Genomic DNA, 26,528 nt, shown 5'->3' with positions numbered 1-26,528 from the left:
AATCATTTGAGGACTGTAAGCAGGAGTGTGCTGGTAAATCTTTAACAACCAGCTTTGGGAAGGAGTTGGGGTGGGGGGAGAGAAAATGTATGCAAGCCACACTTTTAGGTTTAATCTGCATTAACACTTTCTCCATCTTTTCTAAAATCTAGACAATCAACAAAACAATCAACCAGGGGCAGCTGGGTAGCTCAGTGGAGTGAGAGTCAGGCCTAGAGACAGGAGGTCCTAGGTTCAAACCCGGCCTCAGCCACTTCCCAGCTGTGTGACCCTGGGCAAGTCACTTGACCCCCATTGCCCACCCTTACCAACCTTCCACCTATGAGACAATACACCGAAGTACAAGGGTTTAAAAAAAAAAACAAAACAATCAACCAAATCCTGATTTGAACCATTTCTTGATTTCCTAGATATAAATTCATTTTACTGAATTTTAATTGGAATTTTAATCATTGGTTCTTACAAGTCCCTGTAAGCTAGCTCCAGCACATCTCTGACTCTTAAATCTCAGTAGAACATCAGGCCACTGAGCATTGTTCAAGGCCTCAGGCCATGCCTGTCCCTTCCCCCAGGATGGAAAAGTACCAAAAAAGGGCAGAATTGCATTCTGGAAGAATTCCAAACTCCTCCACCTCTTTCCCCATCTCACTCCTATAATCCACTTAGCTGGGTTGTAGGAGGAAAGAGTCCCCGTGAGCCGAGAGTAAAGTTTAACTATAAATAAACATTGTAGAGGGAACAAAGTTTGAAAGTTTAAAGAGTGCCAGGCAGAAAGAAGAAATCCAGTCCCAGAGTAGCAGAGAACTCCCCCAGGGCCCGACTATGGATGTCCTAGTTTTTGTTCTCCAGACCATCCTGTTCCTTCTGACTCTGCCCCTTCACCTGCTTGCCCTGCTGGGCTGCTGGAAACCCATATGTAGTAAGTACTTCCCCTATCTAATGGCAGCACTGACTCTCAGGAGCAACCAGAAGATGGAGGGTAAGAAACGGGAGCTCTTTAGCCAGATAAAGGAGCTGGCTGGAGCCTCCGGGCAGGTGGCATTGCTTGAACTTGGCTGTGGTACAGGTGCCAACTTTGAGTTCTACCCAGCTGGTTGCAGGGTCACTTGCATTGATCCGAACCCCCACTTTGAGAAGTTCCTGGCAAAGAGTATGGCCAAAAACAAGCATCTTCAATATGAACAGTTTCTAGTGGCTCCAGGGGAGGATATGAGTCAAGTGGCTGATGGCTCCATGGATGTGGTGGTCTGCACCCTGGTCCTGTGCTCAGTCCAGAGCCCAAAGAAGGTCCTGCAGGAAGTCCAGAGGGTGCTAAAACCAGTGAGTATGACGGCTATGGAGCTGGGAAGGAGGGTCAGGGAATGCGTGAGTAATGGGAAGAGACCCTGAGACATCGCAGGTGCAGAGGCATTATTTCTAGAGGCAACAGAATGAGGAGAGCAGAGTCATCTGGGAGTAAGCAGATCTGGGTAATCAAGCAGTCCTGTGCTATCCAGGGATCCTGGTGTTTGGGGGCCCAGAATCTACAAAGATGGAGGAAAGGGTCCTTACTTGGCATTTTGAAAGACCTGAAATATTTACAAGAATACAATTTTCCAGTGGTAGCAAGGTGTGGCCTTTAAGACTAGCTTGATAGCAACGCTAAGAAAATATTGGGAAGGGGGCCCACAGTCTAATGTGCTTAGGACCCAAACCATCTATACGAGGATACGAGATCTAAAGCTGCAAGGGACCTCACAGGTCCTCGGGGCCAACTCCCTCATTTTACAGAGGGGAAAATTGATACAGAGAGATAGAGATACAGAGATACAGAGATACAGAGATATAGAGAAACTGATACAGAGAGAGTGACTTACTCCTGGTCAGACGAAGCCGTGCTACTCACCACCTCTCATTAGATCAGCAGGAACAAAGGAGGAGGGAAGCCTGAATGAAAAGAACCCTTTCATCCTATGTCCATCCCCACTGCCCAGCAAAGGTTCCTTCAACCTCCTCTTCCCAGCCCCAGTAGCCCAAATCCCAACCACAAGGGAAAGAAATAGCTTCACTGAGAAGGACTGCAGAGTTATTCTGGCCATGATCATGAGAGCAAAGATTTAGAGTTGAAAAAGATCCTCCTGACAAATGAGGCAAGCCCCTCGTTTTATGGAGAGAGAAAGTGAATTGTCTAATAATAATAACTCATATTGAAAAACCTTTAAGGTTTTTGTTGTTTTCCACACAACAGCCCCATGAAACAGATTTATAAATATCATATGCCCACTTTATAGACAAGGAAATTGAGTTTGACAGGGGAAGTGATTAGCTCAGTGGCACAGGTCAAAGCCAAGATTTAAATCCAGGTCTCCTGACTCTGGTAAGCCCCTGAGGAGCCAGAGGAATACTGACATGGGCCCCAGGGACATCATTCCCACTGAGAACCCATGTGATTGTCCCTGAACTAAAGTGGGAGGTGGAAGGGGAGGAAAGAAAAGGGCTGTCTAGCCAGAGGTCTCTTTGTAAGAAGCAGCCTCTTCATAAACAAACCACCATTACTAAAAACGTGGCACCTCTGTAACAACCTCTTGTCAATGGGTAGCTCGGCCTTCCAAAGTACTTTCTTAATTGTGGCCCTTAAATTTGCCCTTCCCAACAGCCTGTAAAGGGAGGAGAGCAGATGTTCCATTAGCAGAATCTCCACATTAGAAGGGACCCAGGAGTTTAGGGCTCTCAACTAATCCTGACTCCTTGGGCGGTTATTAAACATGAGAAGTTGAGGAAACACCCCCCCATCACCTTCCCTTCCAAGGCATGAATAACTTCTAGGATATCCTCAACAAGTATTCACACAGCTTCTACTTGAACATTGCCAGTGATGAGAAACTCGGCAACTGTCAAGGCAGTCCAAATATAGTTCTCCCTTACGTTGAACCTTTCTATAACTTTGACCTGTTGATATTGGTTTGGTCTTCTGGAGCCCCACAAATTCACTCCTAATAATACTCATCTCAAGTCTGTGCAGCATCATGAGGCTCTGCGAAGTCCTTGCCCTTATAATCTTGGGAGGAAATAGTATAACCATTTGTGTTCCCCTTTCGCAGGTAATTAGCTCTGAAGCTGGAAGGGACCCTACAGGTCCTTGGGGGCCAACTCCCTCATTTCCAGAGGGGAAAACTGACTCAGAGAGATTAAGTGACTTACTCCTGGTCAAGCAGCTCATAGACTAAGCCACATTACTCCCAGTCTCTCACTAGGAAAATCGGACCCTGAGAAAGGTCTTGCCCACAATCATACAAACTAAGCCATTTCTCAGGCAGTATTTGAACCCAGATATCCAACTCTAGCAGTCTATCTCCTGTGTGTCTTAGGCAAGAAAGCCCTTCAAATATTTGAAGACGGCCATCTCCTCTCCCATCCACACACCCCCCCAAGGACCTCCTCCAGGTTAAGCATCCCTCTGACCCAGTTCCTTTGACTTATCTTAAATGACAAGGTTTAGAATCCTGCCTAAAATGTGCTCTTCAGAACTGAACCCAACACATACCAGGAGAGGTTGGACCAGGGCAGAGTATGGATTATTATCCAAACCCAACATACATCTCCAAGCTCCGATCACCTTTTTTTTTTTTTTTTTTTTTTTTTTTTTTATCCTGGGACTCCATTCTAGGAGCATAGGGCCACAACCTAGTAGGCAGTGGGTCGCTCAGGGTCACCCAGCTGGGAAGTGTCTGAGCCCGGACTTGAACCTAGGACCTTTCGTCTCTAGGCCTGGCTCTCAATCCACTGAGCTAGCCCAGCTGCCCCTACTTTAGGTTGCCGTTTCTTTAGCAGATGTAGTTTTTACAGGGTGGGGTTGCTAGCCCCACGCCCAACCCTCCTCCTTTTTCATCCGGGCTAGGGACCGTCCTTAGCCCAGGAGTGGTAAGGGTGCCGATCACCTATAGTGGTTCCCAAACTTTTTTGGCCTACTGCCCCCTTTCCAGAAAAAATATTACTTAGCCCCCTGGAAATTATGAAACTATTTATTGAACTCAGAATAGAATGTATTACAAAAAAAGTGTGGCCATCACAGCCTTCCTGGATCGATGCAGCACCCACCAGGGGGTGCTAGCGCCCACTTTGGGAATCACTGACCTACACAAATGGATCCCTCCCTCCAGCCCTCCCCCACCATACTGTGACCTTATTCCCTCCTTGCCTTCCAAATCCTCATCATTCTTCAAGAATGCTAAGGTGCTGGATTCATGGGCTGCCATTGCCACAGTCTTCTCTGATTCCCCCCAATTCTAAGTTCTCTCCTTTCTCAAACTTTCCCTAGAGCATTTTGTTAGTTCTCTTCCTTGATCCAGAGCCCCCTCTCTTGCCTTTGTTAATCTGCAACCTTAGGTAAGGGGCTGTTTACATAGGCACCCTAAAGCCTACCACTCCAGTGCCTTGTATTCAGTAGGCGCTAAATAAATATTTGGGAAGTCTGGATTGTTGGATGAAAAAAACTAAAACACCAAGTGATTAAGAAATTTACTCAAGCAAATTCAAGGCAGTCAACTCTACACCCTGAGGCCCCTGCCTCTCAAGGCAGGGCCTTCCCATTGGATCCTGGGAATGTACCCCTCATTCAAATACAGTGTGGTAAATAAAAAGATTGGGGACTTTGACTGGGGGGAGGAAGATGGGGGAAGGAGAAGAGGTACTAGAAAGGATTAAAGGGGAAAAAAGGCTTGGACCCTACCCTTCCTTTTCCAAAGGTTATAGCCCTCAGTTTAAAAACACCAGAGGTTGAGGAGAGTAGGGGGAGTAGAAAAAGGCCCACCCCTGAGTGACTTTGTAACTCTTCCCTCCCGCCCAAGGGAGGTATCTTCTTTTTTTGGGAGCACGTGGCTGAGCCCCCTGGAAGTTGGGGCTTGTTGTGGCAGCGGGTGGTCGAACCCACCTGGAAGCACATTGGAGATGGCTGCTACCTCACCAGGGAGACCTGGAAAGAGCTGGAGAGAGCCAAGTTTTCTAAACTACAACTAAAATGGCAACCCCCTCCCTTCAAGTGGCTACCAGTTGGTCCCCACATCATAGGACTGGCTGTGAAATGATCTTAGGGCCCATAAGACCAACTGAGTTATTCCATCCCTCCCTTCTTCCACTCCAGCCTGCTCTCTCTCTCTCTCTCTCTCTCTCTCTCTCTCTCTCTCTCCCCCCCCCCACTTGGAAGGGGAGGCCCATGACTTCTCTGTCCTTTCCTCTCACTTGGGGCTTCTCCTTCCTTAGTTGGGCCTCCTCACTTCTCTTACCCTCTCTGCTGCTCTCCCATCAGGCCCCCTCCTCTTCCTCAATACCTGTCTCCCAATTATCCCTCCCTTGGCTCCACCACAACCCTCTTCACTTGTAGTTTCATGAACTGATCCCTGGACTCAGGGGTAGACATTTATCCATACATATCTCTCTCCTCTTCTCTCCCTTCTCTTTCCCCTCCTTCCTCTTTCTCTCCTCTCTCTGCCTAACACCCCAAGCTATTCTTTCCCTCTTCCTTCTTCCCATCCAGGTTTCCTCTCCTCTCCCCAGCCCCAAACTTGCTCATGTCATCTCTTCCCTGGATCCCTAATAAAGTCTGTGACCAGAAATCCCTGGATTGATCTGTCAGTCCCACCTCACGCTCAGGGTGGTACGGAAAATATAGGAGCAGAGAACCGGGACAATAATATCAGGGGGACAAGTAAAGGGGCTCTTAATGTGGTACTTAAATACTTTTTAATAAATAGACAAAAACCACTGAGTCAGCCCAGCAAAGTGGTGTCTAGGGTGTGTAGGAGGAGTCCCAGGGGCAGCCTCACCTTCTCCTTCCTGCCAAGGCTAAGGCACTTCCAGGGAGGCACAAGGGACATGGTTTTTCAAGAATAAACAGAAGTAAAGAGAACCATGATTCTTTCTCTCTCCCCTTCTTCACATCACTGGCATAGTGGTCCTGCTTCCTCTCTCCCTGACTCTGCCTCCATAAGCTTCCAGAACCAATGAGAAGATTATGAAGGCAGAAATAAACAGGAGAGAGAGCAGCAAGGCAGGGGGAAGAGTCAGTGATCCTGGACCCTTTTGGTAAGGCGACTCTGTAGACAACCACTCCCCCGGCACCCATGCTCTCCTCCTTATGAAGGCATCTTTAGGAGGCTGTGAGGAAGCAGGCTGCCCTGAGGACCAGAGAAAAGATAAATGGCAGAGCCATGCCAGGGAGAAGTGAAGAGCTGAGCTAGGCAGTTCCCAGCTCTGGATGTCCGCTGGTTCCCAGTTCTGAGTGCCCATCAGGACCCAAAATAGGGTGTCCATCAATACTCTCTCTCCGGGGGCTACCCCAGTTGTTCCTCAAGATGGTGCCTGTCTTCTCCTCCTTGAAAAGCTGCCGGTCCTCGCGGGGGATCTTTACCGCATGGTACTGGGGCACTGTGGCCTCGGGGTACCTCGCCCTCTTGAAGAATCCCACCTAAAAGAAGATCCCCAGAAGGAAAGGGTTGGGAAAGCCAAGACACCCAACTCCAGTCAGTGGCTCCCCCTCTCTCTCCCCAGGATGAAAGGAATGAATAACTGGCAAGAGAGATGATTACTGTCTGGCCTGAATGCTCACAGGCCGAGGAAGTATTCTCTCAGATTCCTTCCTTCGTCAGGGGTCAAGAGGACTTGAGGTTAAGGTGAGGAGGAGGTTAGAGAAATTCCTTTACTATAGATATAAAAAGCTAAATAGCAAAGTGGATAGAGCACCAGGCCCAGCATCAGGAAGACATGAATTCAAACCCAGCCTCAGATATTGCCTAGCTGTGTGACTCTGTGCAAGCTACTTCACCTCTGTTTGCCTGTTTTCCCATCTGTAAAGTGGGGGTGCTAATAAAGCACTTCCTCCAAGGAATGTTGTTAGGATAAAGTGAGAGAATATTTGTAAAGTGCTTTGCAAACCTTAAAGGCTATAGCAATGCTAGTTATTATTATAATTGGATTTCTCTACTTCCTCTACACCAATGGCTGAGATAGTTCTCATTCAGGCTGGCCACTGCCCACTTCTCATGCCAGGCTTGACCCACTCAGGAATTTCTCATCCTTTACATACTGGCCCCTCTATGCCAACACGGACTCCCACTGAGGCTGGACCCATCGTACCCATTGGATCCGTGCCTGACTGGCTCCGTTGGCCGCCTTCCCAGGCTTTCAGACACACTCCTATTTCTCTGGCACATTAAGGTTACAAAGTACTCTTCCCACCACCAGCCAGTGAAGGATGATGGAGGACCAATCTTGTTGTCCCCGTTTTACAGATGAAGAGTTTGAGGCTCCGGAAGGCACAGTGGCCATTCTGGTCTTGAAACTAGACCTCCTGACTGCAAGCCTAACACTGACCACTCTGCCACACTCTGTGGGCTTACACTCAGGCCATTTGTAGTCCCTGCACACTCTCAGCTTTGTAAATGGAGGCAGAGAGTCCTGAGACTATCCAGAGCCAAGACCCCTTGTCCACAGCAGCCTGGAACTAGCCACATGCCCAAACTCCCGAGATCCTGGGCCCCTCCTCCATAAGCCATCTCACCCCTCGCACTCCATGCCTCCTAGAACACATGCGTGGTATCTGTCAGGGCTCCCACATGCTCACACTTCCCAGGTCTTTGCACACTCGTTTCACCACTCCCCTAGCCGTAGAGGCTCAGCCTTCCACACTCGGGCACAGACTTTCCTCCCCGAGTCCTGAAAGCTCACATGCCCTGCCGGCTCCTCACTTCCCTCCGCACACTCGTGACCCCCGAATGCAGAAGGGGCCGCCCTCCCCAACTGGGAGGATGTGCACACAGTCACACAAAGTTCTTTTACCCCACAGTGCCTGGGCCCCCTTGGTCTGCGGCTGAGGGCTGCACAGCCAGATGGGCCCGGTGATAATTGGTGGCAAATTGCCGGCCTTGGCTGCTCCGATGAAAGAAACCACACTGGAGTATTGGAGGAGGAAAGGGTCAAAAGAGAAAAGGGATGGGAAAGCCCAAGGGCAGGGGGTGATGGAGGAGCAAGAGGGGGAGCATTTCTGAGATCCCTGGAATATTCTATCTGTCTGACTGAGAGAGTCACATAATTCCTTAAATTCCTGCAAGTTTCAGTGAAAACAGGAGGCAGAGGTCCAGGGTCGATATTGGGAAGGGTCACCCTCATCAGAGAGGGCTCGGCTTCTCCAAGTAGCTCCAAAAGCTCATCAGAGCTTCAAGTGCGAGTGAGGGGAGACATGCCTTAGCTGGCGTGTCTCCTTCCCTCCGTGGGTGGGATTCTGTGGACAATCCCTCCAATGGAGGGTTCTCTGGCTAGCCCATGACACAGGGAGAAGGGAATCTGAAAGTCCGTGTGTCCCTTCTGAGGACATTCAGACTTGCCCAGGGATCCCAGGGAAGGAGGCCAACAGAGCCACCAATCTCGCCTCCTTCTCACCTTCCACATAAGGAGGACGAGCAGAGCCAACACCAGGATTCCAGCCAGTACAGCCAGTAAGATGACCCACCAAGGGACCCCACCAGCCACCACAGCCATGGGGTCTAGGTACACAGCCACAGGGATCTGCGAAGGGAAGTGTTAACAAAATGGTAGGAGGAATGGAGGAGAGCTAAAGAGAGGAAGGAATTAATTGTCCCCCCCAAGTCTTGGGCCTCACCTCTGTATAGGAATCTCGGAGCACCAGATTCTGTATAGATGACTTGACAGTGATGTTGGCTCGGACGATGAGATCCAGAGACTTGACGTCTGTGTATTCCTGGGGTTTAGGGAGAGAGAAGACAGAGCCCAGTCACACACACCCCCATATCCAAACCCCCAAGCCTCTGTGGGGCCCCTTGTGTCCTCATCTCCCAAAAGTGCCCTACAATTCAACACCGATCCTTGTTAAAGCACCTGCTGGGTCCAGGTAGGATGCTAAAGACGGGGTACACAAAGACAAAAAATAAAGTCTCAGAGAGAGCTTTAAATTCATCCGCCGTTTAGGTGAATTCCAGCACAGTGAAGCCAAACAGTTGGTTTCCACCAAAGGAGGGGAAAATGGGGTCTGGGGTGGACTTGCTACTCTAAGGTCCCTTGTTCCCATCACAGAAGCCTGAGAAAGGCAGCTCCCCAGGGGTAGCGATGTTTGGGGGGACAGGAACGCTTTACCTCCAGGAAAGTGCTGTTCCATAGGCGGCCCCAGACGTGAAGCACTGCCTCCCGGTCAAAGCTGTACAGTGGGCAGCTGTAGACGATGCAGTTGGCAGTGCCTCTGGCACAGTCCTAGGGACAGACGGAGAAAGGCTCTCTTCTCTGACCTCCCACAGACCCAGATGTCCGACACTCCAAAATCATCCTCTTCCACAACATAATTTGCTCCAGGCTCAGAGTTTTCCCATAATCCATCCCCTCATGCCCCCACTGCAGTTTCCAGGACTTCCCTTTCTTCTGCACATGGAAGAGAGGACCTTTCTCTGGTGTAACTGATCCCTTTGGCAGTCTGGTGAAGCCCATGAACTCCTCATGAATAATATTTTTAAATGCACAAAATAAAATACATAGAATTGCAAAGGAAATTAATTATGTTGAAATACAGTTATCAAAATGTTTATTTAAAATAAGTTCTTAGGCCCCAGTTTAAGATCCCACCAAAATATATATATGCCGTGATATTAGATTTGCTCTGTTTGGTCCCAAAGAATAAAACTGGGAGCAACATGGGTCAAAATTACAAGATTTGATGTTCCCTAATATTAAAAAAAGTTCCCTCACAATTAAGTCATCCATATATATGATAGAAGCTTCAAAAGTAGGGGGTTAGAAGGGGCAGCTGGATGACCCAATGGATTGAGAGCCAGACCTAGAAAGAGGAGGTCCTAGGTTCATATCTGGCCTAAGACACTTCCTAGCTGTGTGACCCTGGGCAAGTCACTTAACCCCCATTGCCTACCCCTTACCACTCTTCAGCCTTGGAGCCAATACACAGCATTGACTCCAAGACTAAAAGTAAGGGTTTTTATTTTTAAAAAAAGAAGAAGAAAGAAGGAGAAGGAGAAGGAGAAGGAGAAGGAGAAGGAGAAGGAGAAGGAGAAGGAAAAGAAAGAAAAACCTGGGAAGACTTTTATGAACTCATGGGAAGTGAAGCAGGCTGAACCAAGAGGACATTATACATGGTAACAGCAATATTTTAAAGATGATCAACTGTGAATAACATAGCTATTCTGATCAATACAATGACCCAAGACAATTCTGAAGGATTTTTTGTGATGAAAAATGATCATCTACCTTCAGAGAAAAAACTGATGTCTGAATGCAGATGGAAACACTTTTTTTTACAGCTAGGTAGCATAGTGGATCTACCATGCCTGGAGTCAGGAAGACTTGAGTTCAAATCTGCCATTTACTAGCCATATGACCTTGGCCTCAGTTTCTTCACCTGTAATATGGGGATAGTAATAATACCTGCTCCCTTGGGTTGTTATAAGGATCAAATAATATATTTGTAAAGAAGCACAGTGCCTGCATATAGAAAGAGCTATATGAATGTTAGCTATTATTATTATTAAATAGGCAACTTGTGAGCAAGTGTTCAGATCCTTTAGAGTCTAAAGAATTACTGCAAAGACTCCACAAATCAATATCCACACCAAGCATGGTTATTTTGATATTTGTTTAGCATCCACAAAATAACCAGCATGGTCCAGTATAACAAATGATCAAAGAGGGTCAGCAAGATGATTTAGTGGATAGAGAGCCAGAATTGGGGACAGAAGGTCCTGGGTTTAAAAGTGGCCTCAGACATTTCCAAGTTGTGTGAACCTGGGCAAGTCAGTTAATCTCCATTGCTTAGTCCTTATCACTCTTCTGTCTTAGAACCAATACTCTGTATCAACTCCAAGTCAGAAGGTAAGGGTTTAAAAAAATAAAAAATAAAATAATCAAACATACCTTCTGCAGATAAAATAATGCCTCTTGGTTATCTTACTATTTTTTAAATGTATATGAAGTAGTTGAGAAAATACACATCCATTTCAAAGCATTATTGAATTCATGCATTTCCTGAATCAACAGATTTCTAAGTCCAACTGCTATCATATAATATAGATTGTATAACATATTATAATATTATATGATATTATATAACATATAATAAATCCTGGAATTTCTTTTTTACTTTAAAAGAGTTCTTCATTGTTCTAAACACTGAACCCCAAAATTTCACACTAATAACTCCTATTAAAGTTGAAGTCCACTAAAGCCAGCTGGGTCTTTATCACAAATAGCTGCTATCTAGTTGCATCTTCCCTATCCTATACTTGAGCAGTTTATTTTGCTTTTATTTAAGTTCAGGATTTTGTACTTATTCCTACTAAATTTCATCTTATTGTCTATAGGCCAACGTTCCAGCAAAAAAAAAAAATATGCATGTGATTGTTGCTTTCATCTAAATCACTGTCAGAAATATCTTAGAGAGAGAGAGAGAGAGAGAGAGAGAGAGAGAGAGAGAGAGAGAGAGAAAGAGAGAGAGAGAGAGAGAGGGAAGGACAGAGTCCTATGGCATTCTACTAGAGAACATCCATTCCAAATGGCATTGATCCTCTAATCAGTACTCTGGATCCAACTGTTCATCTGGCAGTCTCAGCTAACTGTACTATTAATCCAGCCTGCAATATTCCATCTTGTCCCTATCCCTTCCACACATACAGTCAGCTTTCAACAAAAGAAGGAAAAATTTTAGGCATGGATAATCCAAAACATCAGATAATCCCAAAAATATATTTTTTTATTTTTAAATTTTTTAAATTTTAAATCCAGTGCCTGATTTTTTTAATGCATGTTGTGAGCAACAAGGTGCCCCAGTGGATAGAGGACTAGACCTGGAATCAGGAAGATCTGGGTTCAAATCTGACCTCAAACATTTCCTAGTTGTGTGACCCTCTGGGCAAGTCACTTACCCCCAATTGCCTTAGCCCTTGTCCTTCTGTCATAGAGTTGTTATTAGGACGGAAAATAAGGAAAAGAAAAGAAATATGCACGTTGACCTTCCTAATTCAGTCAAACTATTAAATGATTCTGTAATCCGTGAGCTCAAAATGGCAGGTTCATGAGAGGCTGCCTAAGATAATGTGGGAGCTAGAGAAAAATCAGCTCAAATTCAAACCTTACACAAATAAAACCCAAAACAAGCTAATCAGCTATCCCCGAATCAGTGTGTGTGTGTGTGTGTGTGTGTGTGTATGTGTGTGTGTGTGTGTGTGTGTGTGTGTGCAGCTTCCTCCAATCCAATAATACCCATCAGACAGGGGGCTCTCCCTGGCTAGTAACTTAGCATCTGCTTCCCCTGTTCAAGAACATGGCTCTGGCCACAATCCATGGTGCTGATGTTCACTACCAGGTTATACGGGGCACCTCCACACTGTATAGGATCATTATATTTATAGCCAGAAGAGATAGCAGAAATCATCCGTCCCAACCATCCCATTTTGCAGATGATAAAACTGAGACCCAGAGAGGAGAAATAGTTTGCCCAGTGTCACAACTGTAAAAAAGTACCAGAGGCAGAATTCGATTCCAAATCCAGAACTGTACCTGTCGTAATCACCCAACCCTCATGCCTTTCCCTCCCTTTATCTTACCAAGGTGATCTTTTTCTTCTTCTCTGCAGAGGCCACAGGCCACCAGGGGGCTGAGCTGCTGGCCTTTGGCTCTGGCTGTTCCAGCTCCCTTCGCTTCCGATCTCCACTGTCTCTGTACTAGAGAAGGAACACAAGAAGCACCAAACTCAGAGCCTCGGGGGAATGTCCACTCTTTCCTTGCCCAGGCCAGACCCATGTCGGGAGGGACCAGCATTAAAAGAGTTGTCCTCTCCTCCCCCAGACCTGTAGGAGATCCTCCCCAAGAGTTTGACCCCCAATCCTGAAGCTTCATTCAGTAGCATATCCAGCACCACTCCCTGACCTCTCCCCTCACCCCTAGTCCCAACTCTACCAGTCCAAGGATGTTGGCCTTGGGGACACAGTCCCCCTGCTGCCCAGGTCCTCGACTGCCCTCCAGTTCCACTCGCATGGGATAGAGGAGCCATTTCCCATTGGCGATCTCATGTGGCCACATGATATTCAGGAAAGCTGAGCCCAGAGTGTTCAGTGACTGGCCCTGATTAGAGACCTGCGGGCACAAAATAAAACATGGAAGAGGTTCAGTGAGTGTGCAAAATCTGGCACTTGCTGAAAAGTTTACAAATACGTATGATGGCACAAAGGTAGAGAACTGGAAAGAGAGGCCCAAGGTGAATGGTGGGAAAGGGTCAAGACGGTGACCAAAAAGGATCGAGATTGTCAAAGGAAACGAACTGGCAGTGCACAAAATAATTAAAACTATAGTCATGTAAAAAAATGTTCTAAATCACTATTAATTAGAGAAATGCAAATTTAAACAACTCTGAGGTACCACCTATCAGACTGGCTGTTATGACAGAAGAAAAAAATGACAAAACTTGGAGAGGATGTGGGAAATCTGAGACACTAAATGCCCCTGTTGGGGGAGTTGTGAACTGATTCAACCATGCTGGAAAGCGATTTGGACCAATGCCCAAAGGGCTAAAAAAACAGCACCTATCCTTTGACTCAGTAATACCATTTCTAGGTTTACATCCTAGAGAGATAAAAAAACAAAAAGGGGAAGGACCTATGTATGCAAAAATATTTAAAGCAGCTCTTTTGGTAGGGGCAAAGAATTGGAAAGTGAGGGGATACCCATCCATCGGGGAATAGCTGAGTAACACGGCATATGATTGTAGTGGAATACAATTGTGCTACAAGAAATGATGATCCGAAAGAGCTCTGAAAGACCTGGAAAGATTTACACAAACTAAAGCAGAGTGAAGTTAGCAGAACCAGTAGAACATTATATACAGAAAAACAATATCATACAACGAACACCTGTAAATAACTTAGCACTTCTCAACAAAACAATGATCCAAAACAATGCCAGAGGTCTCATGATAAAAAAATGCCATCTGCTTCCAGAGAAAGAACTGATAGAGTCTGAATCCAGACCAAAGCAAACTTTTTTCACTTTCTTAAATTTTTTGTTCAAATTTCCTTCCATAAAAGGATCAGTAAGGAAAAATATTTGACAATTGCACATCTCAGCAAGGCAATGAGGGAGGGAGAAAATGGGAGACTCAACATTCTTTTTAAAACATTGCCAACTGTTTCTTACACGTAACTGGAAGCAAAATTAAATTTAATTACAAAATTTTTTAAAGACTCAAGAACTAAGCCTTTGTACCAAGTATTCTGAATGCCTGCAGGGAAGATCACAGAGGGGCAAGAAGAGAGATCCAATCCTGACAAGGACAAAAGTCTTCCAGACAAAATAGGCATCTCTTCCTCCCAATCCAGGCTCCTACTGAAGGGATCAGGGAAGAGGCATGTCTCTGTCTTCACTGCTCTAGGGCCACCTAAGGTATACAAATCTGGATTTTTGCCATGTATATTTTGACAACCATTTCAATAAAATTGATTCCCTTTCTCATCTGATGTATTTTATTTTATGTCTTTTAAAACATGATTCTCAGAAGGAGTCAGATCATGGCTAAAGGGGTTCAGGACACCACAAATAGCTTAAGAACCCTCGAGGGGTGAGATCAATTCAGTCCAACGGAATGAATATTTATAAAGCACCTGCTTCCATACATAGTGTAAGGCACTAGTCTAAGCCACCTCAATTCCCCCTTCCATCATATGGACACTATGTCCTTTTCCTGGAAACAGTAGCTTCACTTTACAGGTGAGGAAATGGAAGTCTAGACTAGTTAGATAGCTTGCCCAAGGTACACAGGTAGATAAGAGGTAGAGTCAAGATTTGAACTCAAGTCTTCTGATTCTACTGTATCATGTCACCTTACAAAGAGCCTGGACAATTAACAGTAGCCCTGGAATCCCTGGAGCCCAACCCTAATTCAACCAGGTTTGTAAATAGAAATGGACAGAGTAGGAGCAGATGGGTCAGCTGTCACTCACCGTGATCTCATACTTGACCTTGCTGCCCACATCCTTCTCTGACTGCATGGCCCTCTCACCCCTCACCACACCGGAAAAGAAGAGCTTCTCAGGAATTACCTTCCTACGGAGAGAGATGGAAAGTGGACATAGCAAAGGGAAGGGAGACGGCGATGCAGAAATTGGGGGAAGATAAGGTGATGGAAGAGGTGAGTACTTGGTTGGGGCCAAGAACCCCAGGGAAGGAGAACAGATGGAGTCAGAGCGTAGAAGCTGGTAGAACCACCCCCATCACGCTTCCATCTCAGCTGGAGCTGACTGTCCAGCAAGATGCCTTCAGAGGATACTGAAAGTACTTACCCCACTATGGACAGTGGCAACTCAATGACGACTTGAGCAAGGGCAGTAACTGGGTGCAGCTCCTGCTCGCTGATCCTAGGGGGTGGCAGTAGGGACAAGGTTGCTGATGGTGAAGGTATAACCTACATAGGCTTCCAAACCGTGTCCACCCTGAAAATTACAGGTGCCCCTTTCCACTTTTCCATGACCTCTCCCAGTCCCCACATGTCAATGCCCCTGGTCTTACGTGGCCAGTAATAGCTCCACCTCGAGCTTTGTGGTCTCAATGGTGATGCCTGAAGTTCCAAGGATAAGGTAGAAGGTCACCTTGGGGGAGGGAGGGAGGGAGAGTGAAGAGAAAGGGCTGAGCTTGGAGCAGCTGCCATAAATAAGCCCTGGGGGCAAAGAGGGAGTTAGAGATACTAACCTGGGCTCCTCTCTTCATAGGATTTCCCAGCTCGCACTCCACTCGAGAAGCATTCTCATTAGACAGACAAAGGGGTTTCTCCTAAAAGGTAGGAAGAGTCCGTTGAGGCTCTAGGACATCCCAGACCCTCTACTCTTTCTCAGGTGATCATCATGGGTCTCTTACCGCAGGCTCCAGAGCCCGCACCCCAACATAATGCAGAGAGTTGGGAAGGGAAACCAGGAGCTGAGCTTCATGGGCATCATCACCATCAGCTTCAGGCTTGGCTGGGTCTGAGGGCAGATTGGTGACAGTCAGCTCCAGACCAATGACTGGCTGACCACTCAGGGCAAACACAGCTGTGGTTCCATCTTTATCCCTGGAGGAGTCAGAGATGACATTCACTACAGAAGCCATTCTCCAAATCTCTGTCTGTCTCTGGTCTCATCCTCCAAGCCCAGTCTGTCCCTGGTCTCCTCCTTTCAGGCTCCTACTCCTAGTTCATCCCTCCTTCTGCCTCCTTTTCTTCCATCTTCCCTCGATTCTCCATATATTCCCTGCTACAAACTCACAACCCAGACCCAAGAGACAGATTTGACATTCTCTCTAGAGGAAAGCTCATCTGTTCCCTGTATTCTACCTCCTCTATGGGCCTGCCCTGTGATCAAGAAGCCCTTCCTGAGCTTCAACCTCTTTCCTTTCTGCTTCTTTCTTAGTCCCTCTCTTTTCAGTCTCTCTTCTTGGGAAAAAGAATCATAGGTCTTTCTACTTCAAGGACTTCCCATTTAACTCTACCCCTTCTGAGACTTCCCTTCTAGGACCTAGACACCCTAGTCTCTTCAGTACTCCCATCCCCTCCCTTCCCCACCTCCTCACATCGGCAATGGCTGGAACTCAGTGTCCCCAACCCGGGTACAGAATCGGGCACTGGTGAGCTGCAAGTTGCTCTGGCAGATCTTATCTTCTCCACAACCTTGTTTGAGGAAGTGGACCTAAGGATGATAAAGTGGAGAGGAAAGGGAGATCGCTGGAAAACCTCTCCTCTAGCAGTGGGTCATCCCACTCAAGCACTCCCAGCCCCATTCCAGGCAGTGACTACACACACCTCTGCCCTCTGGGTATTGGGCTGATGGGCATTAAGGATGGGTGCCAGTGGAAGCAACTCTTGCCCAGAGACCTGACGTTGGATTCTCGAAGGCTGGAGGTTGTAGGACAGGGTCACTATGACAGCTCGAAGCTTATCCTTGACATTATCCTGGAAAGGGAGATAACAGGGAAGAAAGAAGCCAGATTCAAACAGAGCACACCTGCAGTCCCCAAGTCTTCGGTCCTGCTCAAGTCCCAACCAAAGGCCCAGCTCTGATTCAGAGTTCTAAAGGGATAACTCAGATGGAGGAAAACTTGAGAGGAAGAAGCTAGAAGATGTCCAGCCTACAGAAGGGAAGCCTGAAATGCATCCAACATTACTCTAGATTTGGGAACATTTTTTGAGTCCTGAATAATAAATAGTGAAATAGGAATGAGTGCCAGAGGAGGGAGTTGAAGGGGAAACAAGAGGGATGGATGGGTCAAGGGCCTGCCTACTCACTTGCAGCTGAAACGTGGCATTCCCACACGCTCGGTCATTCTGGTGCCGAAGCCACACGGTGCCTGACGTTTGGTGTTTGGGGTCAGTAGGACTTCGATTGAGAAAAGATACACGAGGAACCTGACCACGGAGCCGCCGATCTGTATCCCCATCCAAAACATAATTCAGGCCTGGAAGATGGGGAAGAAGGATTGAGAAACAATCCTAGCCTGCCCTCCCTCTCAGCATCCTCCCTCATCTACACTGACCCAGCCAGGACAAAAAATAAAAGCAATGGTCTTCACTCACCAACGCTGGGATTGTAGCTCCTGGGATTGGCAATATAGCTGAAGCAGACTCTGAGGTCCACACTATGGGCAGAGGAAAAGTTCCCCCAGGTCAAGTACTGGGAAGATTCAGAGATCTGAACCCTGCCCAGCTCCTGTTCTAGAGATGCTCTGACAGCCATGACTGGATGAAAGTACCAAGTCAGAATGAGAGAAGTCACATTTGGGAAACAGGATGTGGGAAGGAGGAACCAAAACTCAGACCATCCAGAACCAATGGCCCAGGGACCTAACACTTAGGATTTAGAGTTAAAAAGATTAGAAATCATCTAGTCCAACCTTTTCATTTTTTTTAGGTAGATTAACAATGTATTCATTTTTTCCCAACCTCCTCATTTTAAAGTTTAGCAGACTAAGACCCATCGAGGTGAAGAGGGACCTTAGGAAAGGTGGGAAACAGCAAACAGGGGCTGGACTCCTCCCTAGATCTGATCTGACACCCAGTGCTTTTGCTCTGGCACCAGCTGTCCCCCTCCCAGCTCCCCCGGGCCTTGCCTCACCAGACCATGTGGCCATCAGCACAGTTGGGCAGCTCTAGGTCGATAGCTCGAGGTGAGATAGAGATGTCATGGGATACATGGAGGACTGGATGGGACCTGGGGATTCAAGTGATGGTACAAGGTGGGGAATTACATAATTAAAAAGCAGGGAGATCAATAAGAATATAATATTAAGAAAGATTACATCATTGCTGTATCTGGTTAAGAAATTATTACTATGGGTAGACGATGTGGTAGCATTCTTAGAAAACCCTAGAGAATCAACTAAAGAACTTATCAAAGCAATAACAACTTTAGCAGTCGCAGGATATAAACTAAAACCATGTAAATCATTAGCATTTCTATATACTACCAACAAAACCCAGCAGCAAGAGATAGAAAGAGAAATTCCATTTAAAGTAACTGCAGTGCAGGCAGCTGGGTGGCTCAGTGGATTGAGAGGCAGGCCCAGAGATGGGAGGTCCTGGGTTCAAATCCAACCTCAGACACTTCCTAGCTGTGTGACCCTGGGCAAGTCACTTTGCCTAGCCCTTACCACTCTTCTGCCTTAGAACCAACACATAGTATTGAGTCTACAACGGAAGGTAAAAGTTTAGAAAATAAATAAATGAATGAAGAAACAAATAAATAAATAAAGTAACTGCCTTGGAATGAATAGTTAGTACTGATTCTAAGACAGAAGGTAAGGGATTTGAGGTTTTTAAATAAATAAATAAACTATAGACAATATAAAATACTTGAGAGACTGCCTGCCAAGGAAAACCCAGGGCCTATATAAATACCATTACAAAGTACTTATTACATTTTTTTTAAAAAAAGGCAAATATATTAGATAATAAAAATGACAATTTGATCTAAGTTATTTATTTATTCACTGCTATACCAAACAAACTATCAAAGAATTATTTAATAGAGCTGAAAAAATTAATAACAGAATTCATCTCGAAGAAGCAAAAGTCGAGACTATTAAGAGAATAAGCTGGGTAGCTCAGTAAATAGAGAGCCATGCCTAGAGATGGGAGGATCTGGGTTCAAATCTGGCCTCAGACATCTCCTAGCTGTGTGACTCTGGCCAAGTCACTTTTGCTTAGCCCTTTTGCTTATCCTTAACCCTCATCCTTATCCTTATCCTTAGCCCATTGCTCTTCTGCCTTAGAACCAATACACAGATAAAGTTTAAAAAAAGAAGAAAACAGAGTATGTGTATGTGCTGGGAGAAAGCGGGATTGGGGCCCAAGTCAGAGATCAGGGGTATTGTCAGACTCTTACCTGAAGAGCGCAACAGTGTCAGCCAGTGAGCCCACCAACAGGTCAGGATAAGCATTCCCATCCACATCCAGGGCCCCAGAGAGCGAATAACCAAAGCTCTGAATGCCCACAGCCTCCCCCTCCAGCACCTGGGAGCCAAAGATATCACATCAGCCTTGCCTCAGTCTCTCATCTTTTCAAAACTCCTCCAATCACCTCTTTCCACCACCTGAAGGTCTCTATGCACCTCCACCATCCCTCAGGTGGCTGGTCCCCATTCCTGTGGCCAGCCTCATCCTCACCTGGGCAGGTTTGGGGACAACCCCCAGGCTACTCCCGTGATAGATGAAAACCTTCCCTTGTCCATCAAAGGGGGCGCCTACAGCTATATCTGAGAAGAACAGCAGGGATGGGGAGGCTCAGGAAGGAAAGACAGTCTACACCTTCAGTTTTCCCTAACCCAACTTGACCTCCCCTGACCTCAGCCCTCCCACTAGCTTCTTTATTTCTCTATGTCTCTCTCTGCTTGCTCAGGGTCCTACCTGGAAAGCCGTCCTGGTTGAGGTCCCCCAGGTGGACCACACTGACCCCAAACATAGAGCCAGGAGATCCAAAGAGCCGAACAGGAGAAGCCCCTGCCCAGCGCCCTGCCTGGTTCACGTATACATACACAGCACCCCCCAGCTCCTCCTGTCGTTCAAAGAAATAGGGGGCCCCCACCACCAAATCCGTCCAGCTGCGGAAAGAGAAAAGACAGCAGTGATGGCTGGAAAACCCCGACCGGAACCTTCCCCCATCCAAGAGAGAGCAGTCAAAGCAAAGAAACTACCCACCACATCCAACAATAACCAAAAATGAAAGGGTAGGCTGGACCCTTCCCAGGTATGTCCTTAAACTCCCCCTTCACTGCAACCTCTACCAGCTGACCGGAATCCCAGAGCCTCATTTCCCAGTGCCCAGTTGTGACTGGCCGATCTCTGGAGCTGGCCCTTCTTACCCATCATTGTTGAGGTCAGCCACAGCTAGTGAATAGCCAAAGCCAGATGTCAGGCGATCCCCAGGCAGTACAGCCTCGGGCACCAGTCGGCTGGCACTGTCCCTTCGAAGAATCACCACGGCGCCTGTGTGGTTGGCCCTCGGGGCCCCTGCCACAAAGCTCAGCTCATCTGCCCTCATCAGGCCCTTCCCTGAGTCAATGGAAAAGCCTGGGGAAGGGGATCAGAAGCAGGGAGAAAGCTGCCAGATGAACACCTCCACAACTGGCCCATGCACAAGATCACACCCTCAGAAAGAATGTCTGCTGGAAGGCAGGAAGCCCCAATGGGGAGCAGCGGCTTCTGCTGCCTACATCTGTCTTCCCATCCCTCCTCCAACTGCTAGAATACAGCTCCAGAGTCTCTCCTCCCAATTCTAAAAGGCAGGGCAACTGGGACTCGGGGCTGCCTTCAGCTGCATCGTGGGGAGATCATCATGGTGGGTGGGGTGGGGATCTGGAGCAGGAAGGGCAGGATACCAACCAACAGGAGTAGACAGTAGAAAAGGTACATGGGGTGAGGGGGCAAAGGAGCCAATTCCAGCCCAGTTTTTTTCCCAGAAGTGGGAAAGAAGAGCTCCTCTCTGTAATCCATGCAATGCCCAGTAGTACTCCGTGCAGCCCTGAGTATCACCCAGTGCTTTCCCCCCAGCCCCATCCTACTCTCTCTCTTTCTTTCTTTCTCTCTTTCTCTCTCTCTCTCTTTCTCTTTGCCTATCTGCTTGCCTCTCTATCTCTGTTTCTCTCGGCCTATCTGCCTCCCTCTCTCTCTTTCTCTGTGTGTGTGTTTCTCTCTCTCTTTCTCTCTCTCTTTGTTTCTCTCTGCCTAACTGCCTCTCTCTCTCTCTTAGTGTTTCTCTCTGTGTGTTTCTCTCTGCCTATCTACCTCTCTCTCTTTCTGTGTGTGTGTGTTTCTCTCTCTCTTTCTCTCTCTTTCTCTCTCTCTTTGTTTCTCTCTGCCTAACTGCCTCTCTCTCTCTCTCTTAGTGTTTCTCTCTTAGTGTTTCTCTCTGCCTATCTACCTCTCTTTCTGTGTGTGTGTGTTTCTCTCTCTTTCTGTTTCTCTCTGCCTATCTACCTCTCTCTCTCTCTCTCTCTCTCTCTCTCTCTCTCACACACACACACACACACACACACACACACACACACACACACACACACACACACACACACTTCCTTCTATCATCCTAGGCAGGAAGCCCTCCAAACCAGATCTCCCACTCCCTCAGCTCCCAAGCCTCATTTCCTCCCCACTGGAGGAGAGGCGACTTACCAAAAACCCAGGATAATTTGACTGTATTTCCCCCCACTCTCCCTCTGCTCTCATCCCATGGAACTCTCCTGTAACCTCAGGAATGAGCTACCCTGTCCCCTCTCCCTACATCTTTGTGTCTCCCTGATGGCTAGCTTCCCCCAGCCTGCTGTAGTCATGCCCCTTGCTCTGACCAGAACAAGGATGAGGAATGGCGGCTCTCCCTTCTTGGACACTCCTACAAGAGTTCCTGAGTTTCCAATCCCTCCTCAGTGTTCTCAACTGACATGGCCACCCCACCACCAGCTTCATTCCTGTCTCGGAGCTCAGAGTCAACATCAGCTTGGTAAATGGGGAGAAAGGAGAGAAGAGAGTCACCCGGGAGGAGGAGGAGGAGGAGGAGGGAGTCCTACGGGTAAGGGCCTCGTGGCCCAACAAAGAGGTGGGGTGAGAGGCTTACAAACCTAAGTAGCTATTGAGGGCCAAGTCTCCAGCTGGTGCCGTGAGCCGGTCAGCGGGTTCCAGGGTTTTATACACCAGCTGGTCAGGATCTGAGCTATCAATGTTGGTCATAAAGAGTAACCCTGCGGGAGTGAGGGGGAGAACACCAAGGAGAGGAGGAGAGAAGACATCCAAAGGTAGGGAGTGGGGAGGACACACCAATATGGGGAGAAGGGATGGAGACACAGAGAGATCAGAGAAGAGGAGGAGGAGAAAAAGGGAAATGGAGAAAGAAAGAGTAACAGAGAAATGGAAACTCAAGGACAGGAAGAGACAAAAGAGAGAGACCAATGGAGAGACAGAGGGAAGGGAGCATGGAGGGAGGGAAGAGAAAGGAAGTATGGGTTAGAGCAGCCCTGGGCTGAGGAGCCCCATACCAAAGTAGCTGTTGGCAGGGACAGGGATGAGGCGGGGGTCCTGCTCCTTTTCTCCCCCCGCCTCGTAGGGCCCGTCGTCCAAGTGGGCCAGGTCCATGGAGCCCTGGGCACAGAGTTCCACCCGGGCAGTGCCTGCAACAACATTCTCATTTAGTGCCAGGGGGAGGTGCCACTCAGCCTGACCCCCAAGGAAACCAAACAACTCCCCGTGTAACCTCCACCCAAGCCCCCTGAAGCCCTCCAAACTCAGCATTGCACTCACCAGGTGTCAGCCTAGCCAGGAGCAGCGTGCAGAGGTGTGGGTTGGTATGTGAGAGCGTGTGCTGACGTGTTCATGCATTCAGATGCTGACAAGGGCATGTGTCTGCCCATAAGTGGACCTTTCCATGCACTCAGGTACTCATGCTGGGATGTGTGCATGTGCTGGGAGATCTGGGTCTATTTGGCCCTGTGCACACATCTGCTGGCCTAGCACGGCAGAGATGCCACCAGGACACAGGATTGTGCGCAGACTGGGTTGTCTGGCCGCAGACCGGCCCCTGGTTCCATCTCTAGAGCAGGGACGGATACAGGCATCCCAAGATCCCAGGGGTAAGAAGGGAGCTTAGAAGAGGCAGACTGGGGATAGGTTGGATCCCCCACCATTTACCCCGATCATACGGAGAGACTCACCCTTCCAGTTGTAGGTTCCAGGCGCCCCAAAGAGGAGATAATGGTTGTCAGGAGAGAAAGCAGCGGAGGTTCCCTGCTGACAGAACCCAAACTGGTCGTGGCCCTGGGGCCGTCCCTCGCAGAATTTCCACTCTCCTCCATCCAGCTCATCCCGGATCGTCAAGTCTTCACTCAGCACGAAACATCGGCCAATCACGTCTCGAGTCTCCAGGGTCTGGGCCACCCGCTGCCTTGCCTCATACAAGTGGGCACAGGTCTGCAGGATGTGGGGGGCAAAGGCATCAGACTCCCCACACTGCAACTCTGGTACCCAAGGATACAGACAGGGTCCAAGACACACAGAAGTGCCAACCCAAAATGGCCCCTACCAATACTACATGCCCTGCACCACCTTGTAACCCCTGGCCACTATTCATATATATATATAAACCCTGACCTCCTATCTTAGAATCAATGCTGTGTATTGGTTCTAAGGCAGAAGGGCGGTGAGGGCTAGGCAATGGGGGTTAAGTGACTTGTCCAAGGTCTCACAGTTAGGAAGTAGATGAGGTGAGATCAGAACCCAGGACCTCCCTAGCTTGGCTCTCTATCCACTGAACTACCTAGCTGCCCCCAGATGTATACTTATTAATAGCCACATTTGTTCACGTTGTCAATAATTACCCAGAAGTCATAGATTTGATGCTGGAAGAGACCTCAGAAGTTATCTGGGTCAATTGATCCAGAAGCATTTAAAAAAGTGTTTGCTAATCAGGCCTAGAGACAGGAGGTCCTAGGTTCAAACCCGGCCTCAGCCACTTCCCAGCTGTGTGACCCTGGGCAAGTCACTTGACCTCCATTGCCCACCCTTACCAATCTTCCACCTATGAGACAATACACCGAAGTACAAGGGTTTAAAAAAAAAAAAGTGTTTGCTAATATGCAGGGCAGTGGCTCTGTGCAGGGAATACTGGAGTAAGCCAGTTCCTGTCCTCAAGGAGCTTACAGCTTCCTAGGCTAAGTGTCATGGTGTCAGAGAAGTGAATACAACGTACTTACAAAATAAATATGGCAGTGACTGGGGCCGAGGACTGATTAGGAAAGACCCCTTGAAGGTGGTCTTGAAGGGAGCCAAGGACTCCAAGGCAGAGGCAGAGGTTCCAGGGACAGGAGACAGACAGCCCATACAGAGGCACGGAGGTGGGAAATGCCTCGTACAAGGAAAGAACAGCAGGCTATCCCGTGAGGACCAGAGAGTCAATGAGAAGTTATATGGAATCAGCCTGAAAAAAGGCTGGAGCCAGATTGCAAAAAGGCTTAAAACACCAGGAGTTTGTACTCCATCCCAAAGGCAACAGAGAAATATTAAAACTTCGTGAGCAGAAGAATGGCATAGTCAGAGGGGTGCTTTAGGAAAATCAATTTGGGGGCAGTGAGGGGGCTGGAGTCAGGATGACCTGGGTTCAAATCTGGCCTCAGATCCTTCCTAGCAGTGTGACTCTCGGCAAGTCACAACCCCAATTGTCTAGCCCTTACCCCTCTTCTGCCTTGGAACCAATACTGGTTTTGGTTTTTGGTTGTTTTTTTTTAAGAAAGAAAAATTTGACAACCCTCGGGAGGGTGGACTGTATAGGGACGGACCGAGTGAATGATGGGAAACCTGCCACTATCATCCCTTAACCCCTCTTCTCCACTTATGAAAAATCATGCCCATCCTTCAAGTCCCAAATCATGTCCTACCATCTCCTTCATGAAACCCTCCAGGACAAATCCTACCCTCCCTCTCCAGGAATTGGCTGTGTTTTGTTCATCCAGTAACCACACCGTAGAGGAGGTTATCATTGTTTGCCAGAGAACAAAGACCCTGACTGGCAGCATCCATTTTGCTTTGGGCTTTGGAGTCCCAGGGTCCAGGGCAGCCCCTTGAACAGACAAGGTGATCAGAAAATGCTTGCTGAATGAAGAAGCAATCTGGTACCATTTCCTAATCTGGACATTGCTAGTTAACATCTCACACTCCTCCCCCACTAAAGCCCAATTTCAGTGATTCCCCTGGCACAGATGTGATCCTGGGATGCCATCGGTGGAGTTTAGGCTCTGCCAGGTCCCCCCAGCTGGAACAATTCACAACAGAGTCCTCAGGGCAGGCTGTCTGTCAACAGGGCACCAGCCTAGCTAAGTTTGGAGACGCTCCACAAGGGAAAGTGGCCCAAGAGAGTGGGACATTTGACAACTAACAAAGAACGACTGTCTGAAATGTTCATGGTAGAGGAAACTCCCACATCTAATCATGGATTCTTTTAAAACTCGACTAGGGTTCGAGGTTTGGAGCCAAGAGGATGTGAGTTCAAATACTGCCTCACCTACTTTAACTAGAGTCAATTAACCTCTTATCCCAGGCTCATCATTCAGCCTCAGTTTCCTCATCTGTTTCACAGGATAAAGCTCTCGGTATAAATGCTAGCCCTTAGCTGTGACTATTATCAAAATTTCAGAGTATTCTAGAGTTTCTCCCATGGCATTTCTGGCTCAGTTGTTGCTGTAGTCCAAAGAAGAATGGAAGATCCTTGAGGGGAAGGGGCATTGTACATTTGTCTGCTGCCCAGCCCCTAGGATGGCACTTTACATATATACTAAGCAAGACATCTCTCTATTAAAGAAGTAACCTAACCTGGTGTTAAGGCCAAGCTCAATGAATGAAGGTGAAAAGAACCAAGAGCCGACACTCACCACGACCTTGCCCCCAGGGCCCTGGCTCCGGAGACTGACACCCAGCCACTGGTTCTCTTTGCTCTCCTTCTGCACTTCAGCTGTAGACAGGACAGTAGGGAGTAAGGTGGAGAGAAGCCAGGTTCAGCATTCCCACCCTCCTCCTTCTCCATCCCTCCAACCCAGGTGCCCTCCTCAGCTCAAACCTCCTTGGTCGATGTCCACTCGGTAGCAATCACTCTCATCATGAGTCAGAGGGCAGGCGTAAAGGCCTCCGGTACGGTTAGCTGCCTGGCTGGGGAGGGCCACTGCTTGGGGAGCACCTACCAAAAGCCTGCAGAATGGGAGGGAAGAAGGGAGGAAGGAAGGGAGGAGGGATGGAAGGAAGGGAGGAGGGATGGAAGGAAGGAAGGAAGGAAGGAAGGAAGGAAGGAAGGAAGGAAGGAAGGAAGGAAGGAAGGAATGGAAAGAAAGAATTGAAGAAGAGAGGGAAGGAAGGGAAGGAGGGAGGAAAGGGAGAAAGAAAGCGAGCATCTAACTCTTGCACCAGTGTAATAGCATAGCTTGCAGACTTGTCATCAGAGAGCAAAGACAGTGAGATGGAATGAGGGTTAGTCTGGGCTACTGACCCCCCCCCCCCC

The 26,528-nt window shown here is 47.8% G+C and overlaps 2 protein-coding genes across 8 annotated transcripts in view; one reads left to right on the top strand and one right to left on the bottom strand.

The window, feature by feature from the left end:
• Window positions 1-686: 686 nt before the first annotated feature.
• Window positions 687-5,591, top strand: METTL7B (methyltransferase like 7B). Its single transcript, XM_044679362.1, has 2 exons — window positions 687-1,320; window positions 4,827-5,591. The coding sequence occupies exons 1-2, from the start codon at window positions 823-825 to the stop codon at window positions 5,061-5,063; spliced, it is 735 nt and encodes a 244-aa protein (XP_044535297.1). The 5' UTR covers window positions 687-822; the 3' UTR covers window positions 5,064-5,591.
• A 110-nt stretch (window positions 5,592-5,701) lies between these two features.
• The window catches only part of ITGA7 (integrin subunit alpha 7), a 26,641-nt gene continuing 5,814 nt past the window's right edge, over window positions 5,702-26,528 (bottom strand). The window contains exons 2-27 of one of the 7 annotated variants that reach the window (XM_044679357.1): window positions 26,094-26,221; window positions 25,909-25,988; window positions 23,200-23,455; window positions 22,528-22,659; window positions 22,114-22,233; window positions 20,362-20,569; window positions 19,907-20,100; window positions 19,667-19,755; window positions 19,386-19,513; window positions 18,117-18,212; window positions 17,579-17,640; window positions 17,291-17,460; window positions 16,808-16,957; window positions 16,579-16,694; window positions 15,889-16,081; window positions 15,724-15,804; window positions 15,544-15,623; window positions 15,318-15,392; window positions 14,979-15,081; window positions 12,943-13,119; window positions 12,591-12,707; window positions 9,124-9,237; window positions 8,633-8,731; window positions 8,413-8,538; window positions 7,813-7,925; window positions 6,289-6,442 (exon numbers count right to left, since the gene is read on the bottom strand). In XM_044679357.1, the coding sequence (XP_044535292.1) occupies window positions 6,382-6,442; window positions 7,813-7,925; window positions 8,413-8,538; window positions 8,633-8,731; window positions 9,124-9,237; window positions 12,591-12,707; window positions 12,943-13,119; window positions 14,979-15,081; window positions 15,318-15,392; window positions 15,544-15,623; window positions 15,724-15,804; window positions 15,889-16,081; window positions 16,579-16,694; window positions 16,808-16,957; window positions 17,291-17,460; window positions 17,579-17,640; window positions 18,117-18,212; window positions 19,386-19,513; window positions 19,667-19,755; window positions 19,907-20,100; window positions 20,362-20,569; window positions 22,114-22,233; window positions 22,528-22,659; window positions 23,200-23,455; window positions 25,909-25,988; window positions 26,094-26,221 (3,268 nt within the window). In that variant the 3' untranslated portion in view covers window positions 6,289-6,381. Of the gene's footprint in view, window positions 6,443-7,812; window positions 7,926-8,412; window positions 8,539-8,632; window positions 8,732-9,123; window positions 9,238-12,590; window positions 12,708-12,937; window positions 13,120-14,978; window positions 15,082-15,317; window positions 15,393-15,543; window positions 15,624-15,723; window positions 15,805-15,888; window positions 16,082-16,578; window positions 16,695-16,807; window positions 16,958-17,290; window positions 17,461-17,578; window positions 17,641-18,116; window positions 18,213-19,385; window positions 19,514-19,666; window positions 19,756-19,906; window positions 20,101-20,361; window positions 20,570-22,113; window positions 22,234-22,527; window positions 22,660-23,199; window positions 23,456-25,908; window positions 25,989-26,093; window positions 26,222-26,528 lie in introns of all 7 variants that reach the window. The other 6 variants (XM_044679356.1, XM_044679354.1, XM_044679360.1 and 3 more) reach the window with 6 other exon arrangements.

The sequence above is a fragment of the Gracilinanus agilis genome, chromosome 5, assembly GCF_016433145.1.
Source record: "Gracilinanus agilis isolate LMUSP501 chromosome 5, AgileGrace, whole genome shotgun sequence".
NCBI classification, from domain to species: Eukaryota; Metazoa; Chordata; class Mammalia; order Didelphimorphia; family Didelphidae; genus Gracilinanus; species Gracilinanus agilis.
This window is presented reverse-complemented; position numbering and strand designations above follow the sequence as displayed.